At 43.7% G+C, this 16034-nt stretch overlaps 1 protein-coding gene across 5 annotated transcripts in view; it reads left to right on the top strand.

The window, feature by feature from the left end:
* The window catches only part of LOC101172169 (coiled-coil domain-containing protein 158), a 29006-nt gene extending 13376 nt beyond the window's left edge, over positions 1-15630 (top strand). For 2 of the 5 annotated variants that reach the window (XM_020705651.2, XM_020705650.2), the window contains exon 22: positions 335-1320. In XM_020705651.2, coding sequence (XP_020561310.1) covers positions 335-815 — 481 coding nt within the window. In that variant the 3' untranslated portion in view covers positions 816-1320. Of the gene's footprint in view, positions 1-334; positions 1321-4687; positions 4789-12391 lie in introns of those variants that run through there. The other 3 variants (XM_020705653.2, XM_020705655.2, XM_011478762.3) reach the window with 3 other exon arrangements.
* Positions 15631-16034: the final 404 nt, after the last annotated feature.

Genomic DNA, 16034 nt, shown 5'->3' with positions numbered 1-16034 from the left:
GTACACCTCTAAACCTGTAGACCTGCAGACCTGTATACCTCTAAACCTGTAGACCTCTAAACCTGTAGACCTCTAAACCTGTAGACCTGCAGACCTGTATACCTCTAAACCTGTAGACCTCTAAACCTGTAGACCTGCAGACCTGTATACCTCTAAACCTGTAGACCTCTAAACCTGTAGACCTGCAGACCTGTAGACCTCTAAACCTGTAGACCTCTAAACCTGTAGACCTCTAAACCTGTAGACCTGCAGACCTGCTCTGAAACACGTCAGAAATTATTTTCTCGGTACCAAGAAGAACTTGAAAGTTTACTGGATTTACTGGATCTTCTAGATCCCGTTGGGTCCATCCCAGGGAAGTCCAGCAGCTTCCTGCTCCAGCTGTCTCTGGGCCGCAAGTCTCCCGTCCATTCTCTGCTGACCTCCAGGCCGAGCAGCTGACTGGCGCCATGGGTGAATCCGTCACGTCTCCGGTGGTCAGTTTTGTTCTGACGGGTTCAACAAGAGTTTCTGTTGAAACGGACAAAGTCGGCCGGATTCTACGTCCACAGCTGAGACAGCAGAAACCCATCCTGACGTCCAGCAAAGATCTAGGACCTGCTGAGACGGATGCAGCCGTCTTCGTCTGTCACATTAGTTTATCTCTGTCTTTAAGTGGACATCAGTTTTTATTCAAATGCCTCATGTCTAGGGCTTGTTCTTCGATGATCTCTCTAGTCCACATGAAGCTTAGATCATGTAGCTTCCTGACTGGAAGTGTGGATTTTGACCATGTTCTTCAAGCCAGAAGGACCAACGTCTTCATGTTTGATTGAGCAGAAGTTGGAAACTACTGAAAGAACTCCAATCATTGGATTCCTATGGAATCAACCTTTTTTAAATCCATATTTTCTTTTCATCTCCATGTTCCAGACTGGAATATCTGTCCCTGGAACTGACTCTGACGTTTAATACCGGTGATCAAACGCCTCTGAGGATCCCTGAGGGAACGGCCTCCTCTTATCTCCAGAGTGGAGCTGATGTTGTTCTTTTGGCACCAAAGTGAAAGCTCGTCTAAGCTTTTGTCTTTTATGGTTTCCTGGAGACGTTTCCTGAAAGTCTGGCAGATGTTTTCATGTTCTCTTGTGTCCGCCTTTCGTCCTGTCTTCTGTGTTTTCGCTGGGTTATTCACCGGTGGAAGCAATTCTTCTTTGGATTTGTTTTCCTTGAAGAGGCCAAGCCGATGGCCATCCGCTGCTGCGTGGGAGACGCTGCTGAGACAATCGACCCATCTTCTCTTTAGCTTTCTTAAAAAAGGAACATCTCTGTCGAAACATCTGTTATAAAGGAGGAGGAGAAAAATAGGCTAAATGATAAATCGCAATATATTATTTTTGGCAATACTGGTATCGATTTTAAAGGCTGGCAAAAACATTTATTAATATAAAATATTTACAAGGAAACATTTAGTTCTTATTTGGGGGGTTTACTTCCACTTCCACACCAAAACGACGTGATTTGTGTCGCGGTCGTTGTTACGCAGCTCAATATAGACACTTCTGTAAATGAGAATGAGAACGCGGTCGTGATGGGACGCCGACGCGAAACCAGCAGCTAGCTCCGGGTCTCGATTGACCCCTCAACGAGCTAGTTCTGTCAAACTCATCCGTATGTCTTATGAGTTACGCCTCACCGTCCCATTACGCCTTCGTCACATGACCCTTGCGGGTTCTGCAGGTTTTTGGGTCGTCCGGGTCCGTGGGGGGTCGTAGAGAGGAGCGGCTGCATCTAAAGGGGAGTGCAGGTGTGTCTCACCTTTCCCAGTGGAACGCACCATTGTCGTGCGTAGTATCGGTAAGGATAATGGAGATGTCGTACACTCTAGTCACAAACGTGATACACAAGTGGCCGCAGGACGTCCACACAAACTACACTAACTTCCTCATTTCCAACAGTCGGTCTGCAGCGAGGAGCGTGCACGTTTCACGTGAACGGCACTGCCGGGGTCCTTATACAGGAGCGTGGATTCCACGACGCGGCGGGCGTGTCGTGGAATCCACGCTCTTCTATAAGGACCCCGTTTAAACCACAAGACGTGTTGGTTATGTCCACACATCACCAAAGAAAAGGAATCGTTCTGAAAAATGAAAAATTATTTTTCTTTGTTTATTCTTTACAGTCTTCCAACAAAAAAAGGAAAATCTCTCATCAGAAAAGAATAAAAGTACAGCTCGGCTCAAAAAAGTGTTTTTGGCGGGTTTTTTCAGGCGGTGTGAGTTTGGTGTCTAGGCAGACGGACAAATCTGTCATAAACGTTGCTGTATTTACTTAAACTTCAGATATTTATTACATTCACAAATGGGTTCAATGCTACAAATCCTTCAACTATTGTTTTGCTGTTTCTCTTTCTTTATTCTAGCATCTTCCTCCATGTTTTTGGTGCTTATCTCCTTCTCCAATATTTCATCTATTTCAACCATTCAACTATTCAAATGTTCAGCTCTTTCATCTTTTTCCAGCTGTGACTTTTGGTCCTTCAAATCCTTGAACTTTTCCACATTTTCCAGAACTTCTGCCTCCATTAAAATACATTGAGAATCCTTGGTGCAGAAGCTCGCTGGTTCGATACCCGGCTCTGGCATTTTTCACAAACATATCTTTTTTTGTTCTTGTGCTGTTTTCACTTTATTTATGGTCATCTTTGATCATTTCTGGTCCGGATTGTTGTGTATTCTCTTTTGTGTCATTTTATTTTATCCATAATATGTTTTTACCTTTTATTTTCCCAGCCAACTTTTCGGTCTCCATGTAAAACTCTCTCATTACCAAAGAATCCTAATGTTTCTTATTTTTATTTTGGATTTGCTACAGAAAAAGACATAAAATTGTTTCCCAGTCTTTTGTTTTCCCTCATTGAGCACTAGATGGCTCCATATGTTTAAACCTCACATCTGCATTTGATGCATATATTCATGCTGTTTTGAAGGTTGAAGCGTTCAAATCTTTTAAGTTGTTAAACCTTTTTGTGTAAAACATGTTTCTTTGTCGTTTAAAGTTTTGAAAAAGTGTCAGAAACGCATAAAAGGCACAGATTGTGCTGGGATTTCTGAGAGCTGCCGCTGACTGAACATTGAATCACATGTTTTCCCTTCAGGCCTCATCAATTAGCTCGTTAGCTTCAGTTCAGGTCTCTGGACTCTGCTTCAGACTCCAGGGGCAGATCTCTCTGCTGAATGTTTCAGTGAAGTTGGCGAGCTGCCGCGTTCGCCGCTTTGGATCGTTTGTCAGAAACACGGCCAGAAAGCGAGGCCTGCTGTTGGACGCGTGACCTCATCCTCGGGTGATGCTCGCCGTTCGCGTTCTCCGCCTGCTGAGCTGGGGTTCAATAAAGAGGCATTTGTGTCTCAGACGATGAGGAAGACGAGGATGATGATTTGGACATTGCTGTAACTCAATCTTCACTTCTCTCCTAATGTGATTTTATTCTTCAATTATAAAATTACTATTTTCTTTTTAAATAAACAAAAATTCCAAGATTACTCCTAAAGAAACGAGGTCTCCTCCAGGTATAAACCTGTAAATATTTAGGAAAGGTCAAATTAAAGTCAGTTCTGAATGTTTTTGTGTATTTTGGGTCATCCATCCAAATCTGATTGGCAGGTCCTAGCAGGTCAAAGGGAGGGAGAGTCCCGTCCACACCCAACAGACTGTTAGACCTAAAAAAAAAAGAAATCTTGTGTTGAGACTGGAGGAGGAAGCTGGGATTTGAACCAGCACCTTCCTGCTGCCCCACCATGCAGCTCTTCATCTAAAAGCTAAACATCCCGGTTTTTAAGAATGTGTCATTTTATTCTAAAATCTTTCATATTTCCAAAAAACTCTATTGTTCTTTCCCCGTTTTGTGATCGTTGGTACATAAAGATTCTTGCAAACAAAGTGAGGATTACCGGGCAACATTTGAACAAAATCCAATTTATTAAAAGTTTTTATTAAAAGCCTTTTAGCAACTTTAAAAAAAAAAAAATAAGAAATTCCAGCAACAACGATCCAAGCAGAAGTTTTTGGGGGATTTCCTCTTCTTCAGGTTGTAGTTTTACCGTGATTTAGAAATAACACCGACACCCCCATTAGTGTCGTTTTCCTTCAAAGCTAAAACGTTTTCAGATTTGAAATGTTTGATTTAAGTTAAATGATTGTGGAATAAATCCTTCTCCTGGTTTTGTGGACGTTTTTTTTGTTATTCTTTTGACTTTATTTCTGCTTTGTTTTTGCTTTTAGACATTTTTCTTCACATTTGATCTTTGGTATAAAAAACTGTTTGATCTAAATTTTTTGCAGTGAAAATATTCATGATTGAGTTTTTTTGGACCGTTTCGGAGTCATTATGTGATGTAACAAAACAAAAAAAAGTCAAACAGTTTTAAATTTTGATGGAGCAAATTGTAAAAGACAGAACCCTTCAGTCCTGATGCGTTTGGTTCTGCTGAAGGCTCTGCTTTGCGTGTTTGGATCTCGTGTGTTTTCTTTTTTTTTTTACCTTTTAAAAAAACGACTTAACAAAAGGCGGCAGCAGAAAACCTGAGTGCCGGCTGTGCCTTAAAGGACAGATATCTTTAACCTCCTGTTGGGTCTGCATGGAGTTTGTTGGAAAAGGTTATTTCTGGATTGTTTGTTCATTTCTTAATGAGATCTCTTTTCTTATCTGCAGGTCTCAGTGGCAGAGAGGAAACGCCGTGTGCTTGAAGTCGGACACACCGCACCTTTCCTTCCACTTTCCACTTGAGGTTTCCTCCTGGAGCATCCTGACTCGTGAGTGATGGAGTGTGACCCGCTTCATTGTCTTTCCTCCGGCTCCCTCAGTGGCTGCGGGAAGATGGCCTGACTTCTAAGCTCGGCCTCTCGTGGGCCAACAGAAAAGCCGGGAGTAAACATTCAGACGACCGTGCACCGAGATGTTTACGTGCACACTTTGAAGCATTTCTTCATGTGACATTCAATCGTCCTACGGGAAGATTGAATGGGGAAGAGCCGTTCCTTTATTCCCACTTTCTGCTGGCCCTTGTACGGCGAACCTTATTTTTAATTTTACGCCTCACAAAAACAAAAAGACGCGGCCAGGATGACACTAATGTTCCTCCAGAGACCGCCATCTTCTTCCACCTGCGAGGTGAACACAATCGCAGGAAACGTGTGGGATTCGGGGAAACGTTTGTTTGGAGTGAAATCAGCGCGGCCGCCTGCTGAGAAAAAGGAGGTTTCTTCCATTTCTAACAATGCGCTCTGCCTTTAGGATGTCGGGGTACAATAAACACAGAGCGGTGTCTGGACAGACAGGCCCGTTTCTGAAAGCTGCTTTCTCATAAGTCGGCTGCTCCGGCTTTGGCGACGGTTTAACTCCGGACGTCAAACTCTCTGTTTGTCGTGTGTCAATATTTCAGTTTGCTTCTGGCGTTTGGGTTTGAGGAGGGAATGTTAGCAGAAAGTAAAGGAGGGGACCTTAGTGGAAGGCGTCTCCCATCACCGCAGTGGACCGTGTACAGGACGCCGCACAGAGGAGCGGAACAGTCAAATAATGTGGCGGTGGCGGTGGTGTCATGGTCTGGGCCTGCCTTGCAGTGTCTGCCGTTCCAAACTGTTTTTGGGTGAAATTTAAATTCTCCCTTCTCCTAAACTCCAACTGTGGGTGAGCCTGGTTGGGCCATGTTTATAACATATGGACCCCCACCTCTCTTGGGCGTCCTCCTCCTGGGCAGGGGTGGCCGGCCCCTGCCTCGCTCTCTCCTGGACCAACCGTGGGCTGGTTGGGTGGCTGACTGTAGCGTGGGGCGGGGGCCCTGGCTCGTGCCTGGAGTTGGGGGATGCTCAGAACTCCCTGCGCGGCGGAGGAGCTTTTCCTCTGGTTGAGCTGGAGCTTGCACTCTCTGATAGATCGGGTAACGACACTGACGACGTCTGGCTCCAACATGGCGGCGTCTGTATCGCAAAGAAATGGCGACTGAATTTCCTTCATTTAGTTGGAACTGGAATAAACCATTTTCTACGGGTGACGTCACACTCGCTCGTTCCCAATACGTCGATCGCGATCAGAGGCAGTGTGGCTAGACCGACCCGAGGTCAGTCACTCAAAAATAACTTTAAACAGAACCTTTCTGTTGTCGGCACGCCGGCACCGTTGACACGACCACTAAGAAGACACGGATCCGAACGCTCCAGTAATTCCAGCGTCTCATCTGACTTCAATCCAATTCAGGTGCTGCTTCATGATTGGTGTTGACGGTGAAGATCCATCCAGTGTCCATAGATTGAAAGGATTAAAACAGGTCCCTCCACAATAAAAGACTTTGACAGAAACACGTTCAAAACCTCACAAACCCAAGCAGATGCTTTTGTTTTGTTGCGGATTTCCGAATAATTGTGATTTTCACAGAAAACCGCTGAGCCTCCCTGCATTTTCTACCCACGAGACTCAGCAAGTCGAGCAAATGGTGGGCTGCTTTTGTCAGACAATACATAGCATACAATGCACACATTGTTGCGTAAGTGTCCACCGAGGTCTGGGGTCGGGGTCGGCGGGGCCAAGCAGGGGCCGCTCAAAAAGAAGAACAGCAAATCCAGCGGCGGTTGTGAAGGTGGCAGGAATCGGGGGGATTATTTTTCTGCCTTTGTCACCGACAGCAGCGGAGGCTCCTCAGGTTCTTAAATTAACACCCTGTTGCTGAGGGTGGGGACATTTACAAAACACGCCGCTGAATGGTGGGAAACGGGCCGCACCTAGGGGGGACAAAGGAATGCCCCGGTCGGTCGGGCCATCACTCAACCGCTGTTGTTGTAAATAAACTGGGAAGTGGTGCCACCAGGACCCAAAGGCCACGCCTCCGTGCTTCACTGGGAGGCAAGCATGTGGAGTTTAAATCACACGCCTGAAGGTGCAACTCCCTTTTTCTTCACACGCATGTGAAAGGCCTGCAGCTCGTCATTCATGCAGCTACGGAGCTGATTCCTGTGGTTTCCACTCAGTTTTTAGCCCCATGCAAAAGAAAAAGCTCTTTTCTGTGTAGGATCTGCCCCTCGCAGCATTTCTAACGTTTCTTTTGTCTTCTCGTCTGGTCACTGCCGCCTTTCTTTCCCCAGACGGAGGAGACTTGAATTCAGAGCCGTGTCCTCGTCTGATGGAGGGCTTCGTGTTAATCACCCTCCTCACTCTCTCCCACAGCTCTGGCTGCAGGTCAGGCGCTGCAGAGACTGTCTCCGCCTTCAGGCCCGGTACCAGGCTCCACCGCCCCGCCGGGCCTGTCGGGAGGAGAACCAGGACAGGGTTGGTGTTTGTGCTGCAGATAAGCAGAGAAGAGGGAATGTGGCGGAGGAGGCAGCGGCTGCCTTTCACTTTGGCTTTCCTCATCAGATAAGAACTGTTGGTTCTGAGAAGAAGTCCTTCTCCTGCCAAACGTCACAGTTCAGTAAATATTTACAATCATCCAGAAGTCTTTACAGGGGCTAGAGTTTGTTCACTTTAAATGGTCCAAACAATTAAAATGCCTTTTCCAGGCTTTGATCCTGTTTCTATTGAATCTAATTGACATGTAATGACAGGAAGTGAAAACACAAACACGTGAATCCAAGGAGACACGACCAAACACTTTCCCAATACACGGAAAAAAGGCTCCTTTTCAAAACAAATTAAAAAAAAACATGTCTTCTTCTTTTAGGAGAAAAAAAGTCTGTCAGTGGATCCAGTAGAATGTGTCCTTAAAGACCCACTCGGATGAAAATGCTGTTTTTAACATGTTCCTGTGGCATTTCTGGAGTATTTCTTTATTCAAACCCACTGAGTCTTTTTGGGCTGCTGGAGCCTATCACAACTACTGCTGGGGGGCAATTTAGAGACGCCAAACCGGGGATCCGCGTGAGGAGAACACAGAGGGGGGCCAGCTGGGATTTGAACCAGCGTCCTCTCGTTGAGAGTGCTGACCACTGCGCTGCTGGGCTGATAAAACTTAAGAAATAGGATGTACAGTTCATAACGGCTAAACCCCAGAGAGATGTTGCTTAGTATAAGGTCATTTGACGGTTTAGTGTTTTCAAACAAGTCGTTCCATTTGACTGAACAGTTAGTTGGTCTGTTTTGTCGTTTATCAAATGTTTTTACTTCAGAATCGAGACAAAAAGACGTTTTCAGGTTTGGTGTTTTTGCAGCGTATTCCTGAAAACAGCAGGCGAGTTCCTCAAAAACAGGAGTCATCCTCAAGAATTCTGAGTCATGTTTGCTCAACGCTTGTTGTTCTCTTCATTCCAACGGACATGTGATTGGCGGGTTGCAATCATGTGACCTTTTTTCAAGGTCAGCTCCCCTTTCATTTCAGTGACAGATGCAGGAATTCTCCTGCCCAGACGGGAGGTTACCGTCTGCAGCGCCGTGATGTCATTCCTGGGATGACATCCCCACGCCGCATCTGAGGCTGCGCTCAGCCACACGAATGTTCAATCCAAGAATTCCGTTTGTTTTTCGGGGAAAGTTTCCGTCCTGCGCCTTTAGCTCGCCGTGTTTTGCTCCACACAAGCGCCAGGCTGACCGGGGTCACATGATGTCAAGGATGGTTGTTTACACGCCGAGGATGACGGCGTGGATCTGCAGCTCATTCATGAGCGGGGAGGGTCCGTGATGTCAGGGGGGGTAAACCCCACTCTGCCTCTGGAAAGGGGACGGTATTTGGGATCTCGCTCTCTGCACAAACACTGACATGACCCAGCCACGCATCCACCACAACCTAAGCTATTTTTCATAATTGTAGATTTGTTGGTGTTGCACAAGAAACGGCACAAATCTGGAGTCTGGACTTTGATCAAGTCCAGACCTCCTGTTTTATTTCCTCTGAACCGCTCCCTCATGCTGTGTCAGGATCACGGTTCCTTCACGGCTCCAGGAATGGAAAACCTCTGTCGTGGTTAGAGTTCTGATCAGATGACGTACAGAAGGCAAAAAAAGAAATTAATTAAATTAAAATAAATAATTAAAATGAAATAAAAAAGAAAGAAATATTCAAATGAAATAAAAAAGAAGGCAGAAAAGGCACAAAAAAAATTAAAATAAACAAACACGTAAAATGAAAATTAATAAAATTATACATATTTTTTTAATTCAATTAAAAAATAAAATAACAAAAAATAAAATAAATAAATGAAATTCAAATAAAAAAAAAAAGGCAGAACATTCAGGAATGTCCCAAACATTTGACTGAGCTAAAGCCCCGGGTCATCAAATATCACACCTGACAAAGGATTTGGGAAACGGGTCACTGGCCCGGAAAGCAGCTACTGTTAAAAAACCAGTTGGACAAGTCTTGTTGACGTGTGAAACCTCATCTCCTGCCAGCCATCCTTTAATCGTTTCATTCGCCTTTGGAGAATTGTGTAAACTCTGCTTCGCCAAAATGATTGCATAATCCCAGATGTTCAATCCAGATGGCGACTGGACGGTTCAGGTTACAGAGTCATGAGAGGAAAGAGGGAAAAACAATAAGAAATACTACATTCATTTAATAACTAGTGGTTCATAAAATCATAAAAATTTGGAATTAAATCGATAGACTAGATTTGAGTTAGCCCCGCCCACTGATGTTGATAGACAAGTTTGACAGCTTTATCCCTTGTGCTATCCTAGGTACTTTAACATTGGGAGGTGGGTCATCTAGACCCACTAGACAGTGCTCTGAACCTTTTTTCTTCAATGATTTGTGATCTTCACTGGTGTCCATGGATTACATGAAATCTTTCCACCTTTATCCACCTTTGTCATGGTAGGAGAACACCTCAATGTGGGGGGGGTCATAGGATAGCACAAGGGTTAATTCATGAAACCCTGCAACACTAAACCGTAAAATAATGAACTTTAAACAGGAAATTAATATTAATTTTATTTAATTTGTGGCACATTTATTTAATTATTGAATATTGGGTTGATTGAGTTTAATTTGTGGTCTTTGGTCTTCCGTAAGGAACCAGGATCTCATCCGTCCACAGAACGTTTCTCAGGATGTTTTTGCTTTTCGCTCGTATCTTTGACTCGTGAACTCTGACCTCCAGAGTGTGGCGTGCGGCCTGCTCTGTTTGTTTTCCTTGTTGGTTTATGGCCTCCTGGACGATCCCTCCCCGTCTTCCTCAGCCAAACACCACCTCTTAAAGCAGTGTTTTTCAACCAGTGTGCCGCGGCACACTAGTGTGCCGCGGGAGATGGTCAAGTGTGCCGTGGGAAATCACCCTCATTAACTGATTGATATAAAAGCATTTCCCATCTCCAGGATTTCAGCTCTCTGTTCATCCAAACAGGCCCTGATAAAACACTGAGTAGTTAGGAATATAAAAGATCGTAAAATACTTTTTCTTTGCGTTTATTTTATTTTATTAAAGACATTTTGATAAGAATGATGGTACCGCGATTCAGCTGCAGCTCCGGCTGTATTTTAGAAAAGTCCCGGCCCTTTAACTGTCTCCACCAATCATTCTTGGGGAGCTTAATCACATGTCATCAGTCTGACCAATCAGAAGTGGTTAAAGTCTTCACTTCCTTGTCCCGATTTAGCTCGTAAAATCGCTCAGTTTTAACAAAAATACCAGCTAAAGCTCGTCTTTATCGGTGTAGCTTTCCACAGAATCCGGTATCAGACCGTGGAACAAGTGAACAAAACAATGAAGCTCAGAGACGCGATCTCCGCCGGCTGTTTTATGCACTACATCTCCCATGATGCATTGGGTTGTGAGAGTGACAGCGCACAAGGAGATCTGTTGTTAAACGTCTTGAAACCAACGAACACACATCAAACTGTTTTTAAATCTTCTAACTTAACTTTTATTGCATCTTTTAGCAAAAAACAGCTGCAGTTTCGAGCTTTTTCTGCAACAATTATCTCAAAAATGCATGTGCAATTGTGGAGGGAGGGGCTGTAGATCAATACAGACTGAGTTTCTCCGTTTGTTTTTTTTTTTATTTTTGGATCCTGGTGTGCCGCGGGATTTTTTTTAAGGTTAAAGTGTGCCGTGGCTCAGAAAAGGTTGAAAAACACTGTCTTAAAGGGTAAAAACCAGGGGCGGAGCTACAGGGGGGGCAAGGCTTTTCCCCACGCATTGCCCCCCCCAATTTTTGAGGCAGTGTTAGTATGATTATTGACAAAGATTAGGAAATCATCCATTTTTAAACATTACAACATAACTAAAGCAACATTTTTAAATGAAATATAAAAACAATAAAACTGTTAGAAATATTTGATCCTTTCATTTAAAGTCTCCTCCCACCGTCGCACATAAGTTCACACCAGCTTCTCTGTGACGTGAAATCTTGACCTGAGGGTGGAAACCGTCTGTATCGTTGCTTATAGGTTGTAGATTTGACCGTCTGAAAGCCATGAAACCGTGTTTGTCAGCCACGCGGTTTCATTTAAATCATATTATGAGGTAGAAATGTTTACATTGAGCTTTTCCAAAGTTTACAGAGACTCCGCCCATCAGTTATCCCAGAGGATTTAGCAGCTCTTTGTGAAGCGCGTGATTCAGACTCATGAGTTCAACTCACAGGCCTGGGGGGGGGGGGGGGGGGGGGGGGAAGACAAACATCCAGAGTCCTGAAATATACGGAGTGATATTGATGCCACCAGATTGCAAACTAAACTTTCTAAGATGCAAATGGAAACATTAAATATTTGCTTTCAAAAACTTTTTTTTGCTTTCAATTTTTTTTTGCTTGATAAACTTTCTTGGTATAAATTTTTTTTAGCTTAAAAAAGCTTTTTTCCTTAAATCTTTCTTTATTCACATTTTTTTTTGCTTTCAAAATTGTTTTTTTTTTTTCAAAACATTTTTTTTGCTTAAAAAACCTTTGTTCCGCTTTCGATTGTTTCCTTACGTTCAACATTTTTTTTGTTTCAAAATTGTTTTTTGCTTAAAAACATTTTTTGCCTTTAATTTCTTTTTTTTTGCATTCAAAAATGTTTATTTGCATTTGCAACACAAACGGTTTCACATACGTTGTGTCTTATCTCGCTTTTTATGAAGTGATATTTATGCCCCCACAATGAAAACAAAACGTTCTGGGTTGCAAAAAAAAAATTTGGAAGCAAAGAAAAAGCATTTAAAAGCAAATATTGAATAATTTCATTTGCAACTTAGAAAGTTTAGTTTGCAACATGGTGGCATAAATATCAGTTGATAGAAAGGAGTCTCTGCATTGAAAGTGTGGCGTCTTCAGCAGAAAGAGGAGACATCAGTGAAGCTCTGCTGACCAAACAGAAAGGAGTCGGTCACTGAGGTTAACCTCCTTCACCCCCCCTTCTTTAGGCAGAAACAATGTTCCTGCTTTACTCTGCTGTTATCCCCCCCGATGATTTTCTTTAACTTTTTTTTTGCACCGCTGTTGTTTGAACAGATGCCGCCCCCCTCCTATGGCCCCCCATCCTCTGGGAGCAGCCGTGAGGCCCGGGACAATGAGGCAACACTGGATGACATTATTGGTGAGAGTCCGGCCCCCCAGACGGTTCCTCTCGACATCAAATGATGCCACATATATCGCTTCCCGCCGCCGACCTGCAGCCTTTTGTTCTGTTTTATTTATGAATGGATTATGTAAGAGACGCTGGATGGCCGTGTTCACCTCTCAGCTCAGACGAAAACCAAAGCATTTGGATTCGGGAGAGACACTGCTAGGGGGGGCAACAGTTGGGAACACAGAGATGCATGCTGGGATGTCATGTGTGGGCGGCGCTCAGGTGAAACCTCCATATTATACAGTTTGCAGGTTGGCGCAGGTCTTCACAGGTTTGTGAGCAGATCCCAACCAACAGCACGGAGGAAGCGGAAACCTTTAAGATATCCCAGCAGAAAGGACAAAAAGGGGGGCTGGGTTTTAGGTGTCAGACGCCGGTAAAACTGTTGTCCAAAAGGTTCTGACCACGATCAACCGTTAAACCAAACACACTAAAGGACATGCAGGTTTAAAAATAAAAGAAAACGGTTAGATATCAAACAAACACAAGGCAGAAACCTCAGCAGAAAAGAAAAGACTCAACAAAATAAAACAAAAAATACTGTAGATCCAAATAAAACTGTAGATGAGACGTCATGAAAGCGGTTTTGGCTCCTAGTCCTGTGGGCCTGTGGGTGAACTTTACCTGTGATGCATCAGCGATAAGGTTTGTACCTTCTGAGTCTGGACATGTTCAGAAACACCAAGAACCTTTTCTGTGAATGATCTACGCTGGGTGTGACCAATCAGAGATGACGGTGTGAGTGGGGGAGCAGTCTTTGTTGTTTTTAACAGAAACCTGCTGAGACTTCTTGCTGACGGTCCTGGCTAAGTCCTGGGTGGAGCCAAGCAGCTGCTGTTGTCTGTAAACAAGGAGGGGGGGTAACTTATGGCCCCCGAGGTGTCCCGTTTCAACCCTATGGCCACCGGATGATCTCAGTGCCTCTGAGTCCTAGAGAAACGTCACCTTTGACCTTTTCTAAATTTAAGATTTGAAGGCCTCTGAACAGAGGCAAGCCTTGGAGGGCTGGCATTTCTGTTTTCCCCTCAGCCGTCTGCATCCGCTCAGATTCCCACAGCAGCTTCTGAAATCGGTGACGTGTAAATTCAAAGCCTGTTCTTTCACGCTAAACATTAATAGAATCTTTTTATTTCCTGTTTTGGACATTTTTGCTGGTTTCTCGTCCACACAAGGGGGAGCACTGACTCCTCTGACTATGAGAGAACCGTGAACAAGTCAGCCAAAACAAAGGAATTTGTCAGAAAGAAACACAATCAATGTGTGTGTTTATTGAGCTAAGGCCTTGGTCACTTGGTGCACTCATTGACCGATGGAGGTTTTCGGGTCGTCCGGGTCCCTGGAGGGTCGTGTGGAGGAGCGGCAGCAGTACAGGTGCGTCTTGCAGTTCCCTCGAGTCTCGTACGGTGGGTGGGTTAGAATAATTGCGTCACACCTACTTCCCCCTGAAATGTCGTATACTGTACAGTCCAGTCTGCTATTTTGAGCGTTTCCATGACCAAATCGACCCATTAGGCCAGACCAAACCCATTTGTGGGCCCACCGCATAGAAAAATGGAATGGACCAGTTAGGGCGGAGCTACTGTTGAAACCGATTGACTGGCTGAAGGTCACTATGATAAAAGTGGCCGTATTCCTTTTTCGCCGCCCACAACTCAATGTTTTGAAGATACAAAGTACCAAGAGCCAAAGGGAACAAATGAGCGGCTGGATGACCTCCATTGTTGTTGGTAATAGTTTTCCCCCCGCATGCACCTTGGCGGTCCAACTTTGAGACGAGAACAGAATAGAATATCTTAATTTGTGTAGCACTTTTCCCAGAAGGAATCACAAAGCGCTTCACAATAGGAGCATAAAATCCAAAGACGAGTAGCAACGCCTTTTCTATGAGAGATCTCCCTCTAGTCTGAAAGTGTGTTTTTTGGAACGCTTCATAGATTTTGGTTGGAAGACCTCAAAGATCGAGCCGAAGATGATGGAGTTAAAAGGTCAGAAATGTACGTTGGAGCTTGACCACGCAAGGCTCTAAAAACTAAAAGTAGAATGTTGAGTGGAGACGCTCACCTGAATTGCCTGGACCATTCTAAACCGGACCGGACCGCTCAGTGGACTTGAGACTTTAGGGTTCACAATGACCCGTCGCCCACAGAATGCCCGTAGAAAAAATGTGCAACAACGTTTTGGCTTTAGGGCTCACGGGTCTGCGACTTTTTATGTCTGATGCTTTGGTCTTTGGTCCTCGTCCAGCTGAGACTCAGGCTTGGAGTTTCACATGAGAACATAAGAAACAGGCAGTAAAATCCAGCCTGAAAACGTTTGAGGAACGCCAACAAACGCGGTGGCGTTCAACCTCTCAGGACTGGTTGTTACTTGTTTCAGGAAGCTGGTGGGGATGTCATTTGGTAAAGGATCACTGAATAATGTGTACATAATGATATGGAGTTGTGTCGTGCGGGAATTGGCTCTAAATAGACAAACAAATGAGCCCACTTTCATTTCCCTCGCTGCAGAGAAAACTCGGGGGACCTTCCAGCCTTTTTGAACTGCAGCCGTTTAAATGTGTTTAGAGCAGACGCCAAAAGACTTGAGCAATTGAGGAAAAACGTACGTTTTCAGCAATTTATATTTAAAACATCAACAATTTCTGCAGACAATTTAAGTTCTTGTCTTACCATTTGGTGCTAAATCCGTAATTTTGGGCTCACAGTTAACTAAAGCAAGGTTTTCACTTCTCAAAACATTTAAAGTCTAAAATATGTTTTTATTGATCATAAATGTTTGTAGAAATAATGTAAATTTCACTTGCAAATATTGACTGTTTGACAACTCTGGAATTGTGTGTACACTACTCATATTTATATGCTGTTAATCACTTTATGACTGCAATTATTCACACCAGTTGACTTCATTTTACTGCCCCATTGAAGGAGCTTTTATTCACTGACACGTGAGGATTTCAAAAGACTCTTTTTTTCTTGAGGAAGAACTAAATTCAGCACAAAACCAAATAAAAAAGATTCACTTATGATCTTCAGCCATCAAACTCCCAAAAAAAGGCTGCGTGAACCAAACTGAAATCCTTTTTAAAAGACAAATACATGAAAAAAACTTTCCAAAATATGATTGTTTCAAATGTTTGTAATGTTTTTTATTTTATGATGATTATTTTTTGTTTTAAATGTATTTATAAATGTGATGCCATGTTTTTTCTTTACTAAAAGAGTGACAGAAAATAAAAACATCAACAACATCTAGATTCGTTTGGTTTAATCTGTTTTTCGTTCTTCAAATTTATCTTTTTCACAAGTATTTATAATTTCCTTAAATTCGCTCATTTTCTGCTCTAGAAAATTGTGTTTTTTGGGGAGAATAGATTAAAAAATTTCATTTGAGACTTTTTCCATCTGTTTCTCTGTCTGGAATAATGTCAGTGGGACTGCCGGCCGCTGTGAAGCAGCAGGAGTCGGTAAAACGGAGCCGCGCCGCCGTTTCTCCGCCGCAGGTCGAGCGTTCGGCTCCGCTTCTCCC

The sequence above is a fragment of the Oryzias latipes genome, chromosome 9 (assembly GCF_002234675.1).
Source record: "Oryzias latipes chromosome 9, ASM223467v1".
NCBI classification, from domain to species: Eukaryota; Metazoa; Chordata; class Actinopteri; order Beloniformes; family Adrianichthyidae; genus Oryzias; species Oryzias latipes.
This window is presented reverse-complemented; position numbering and strand designations above follow the sequence as displayed.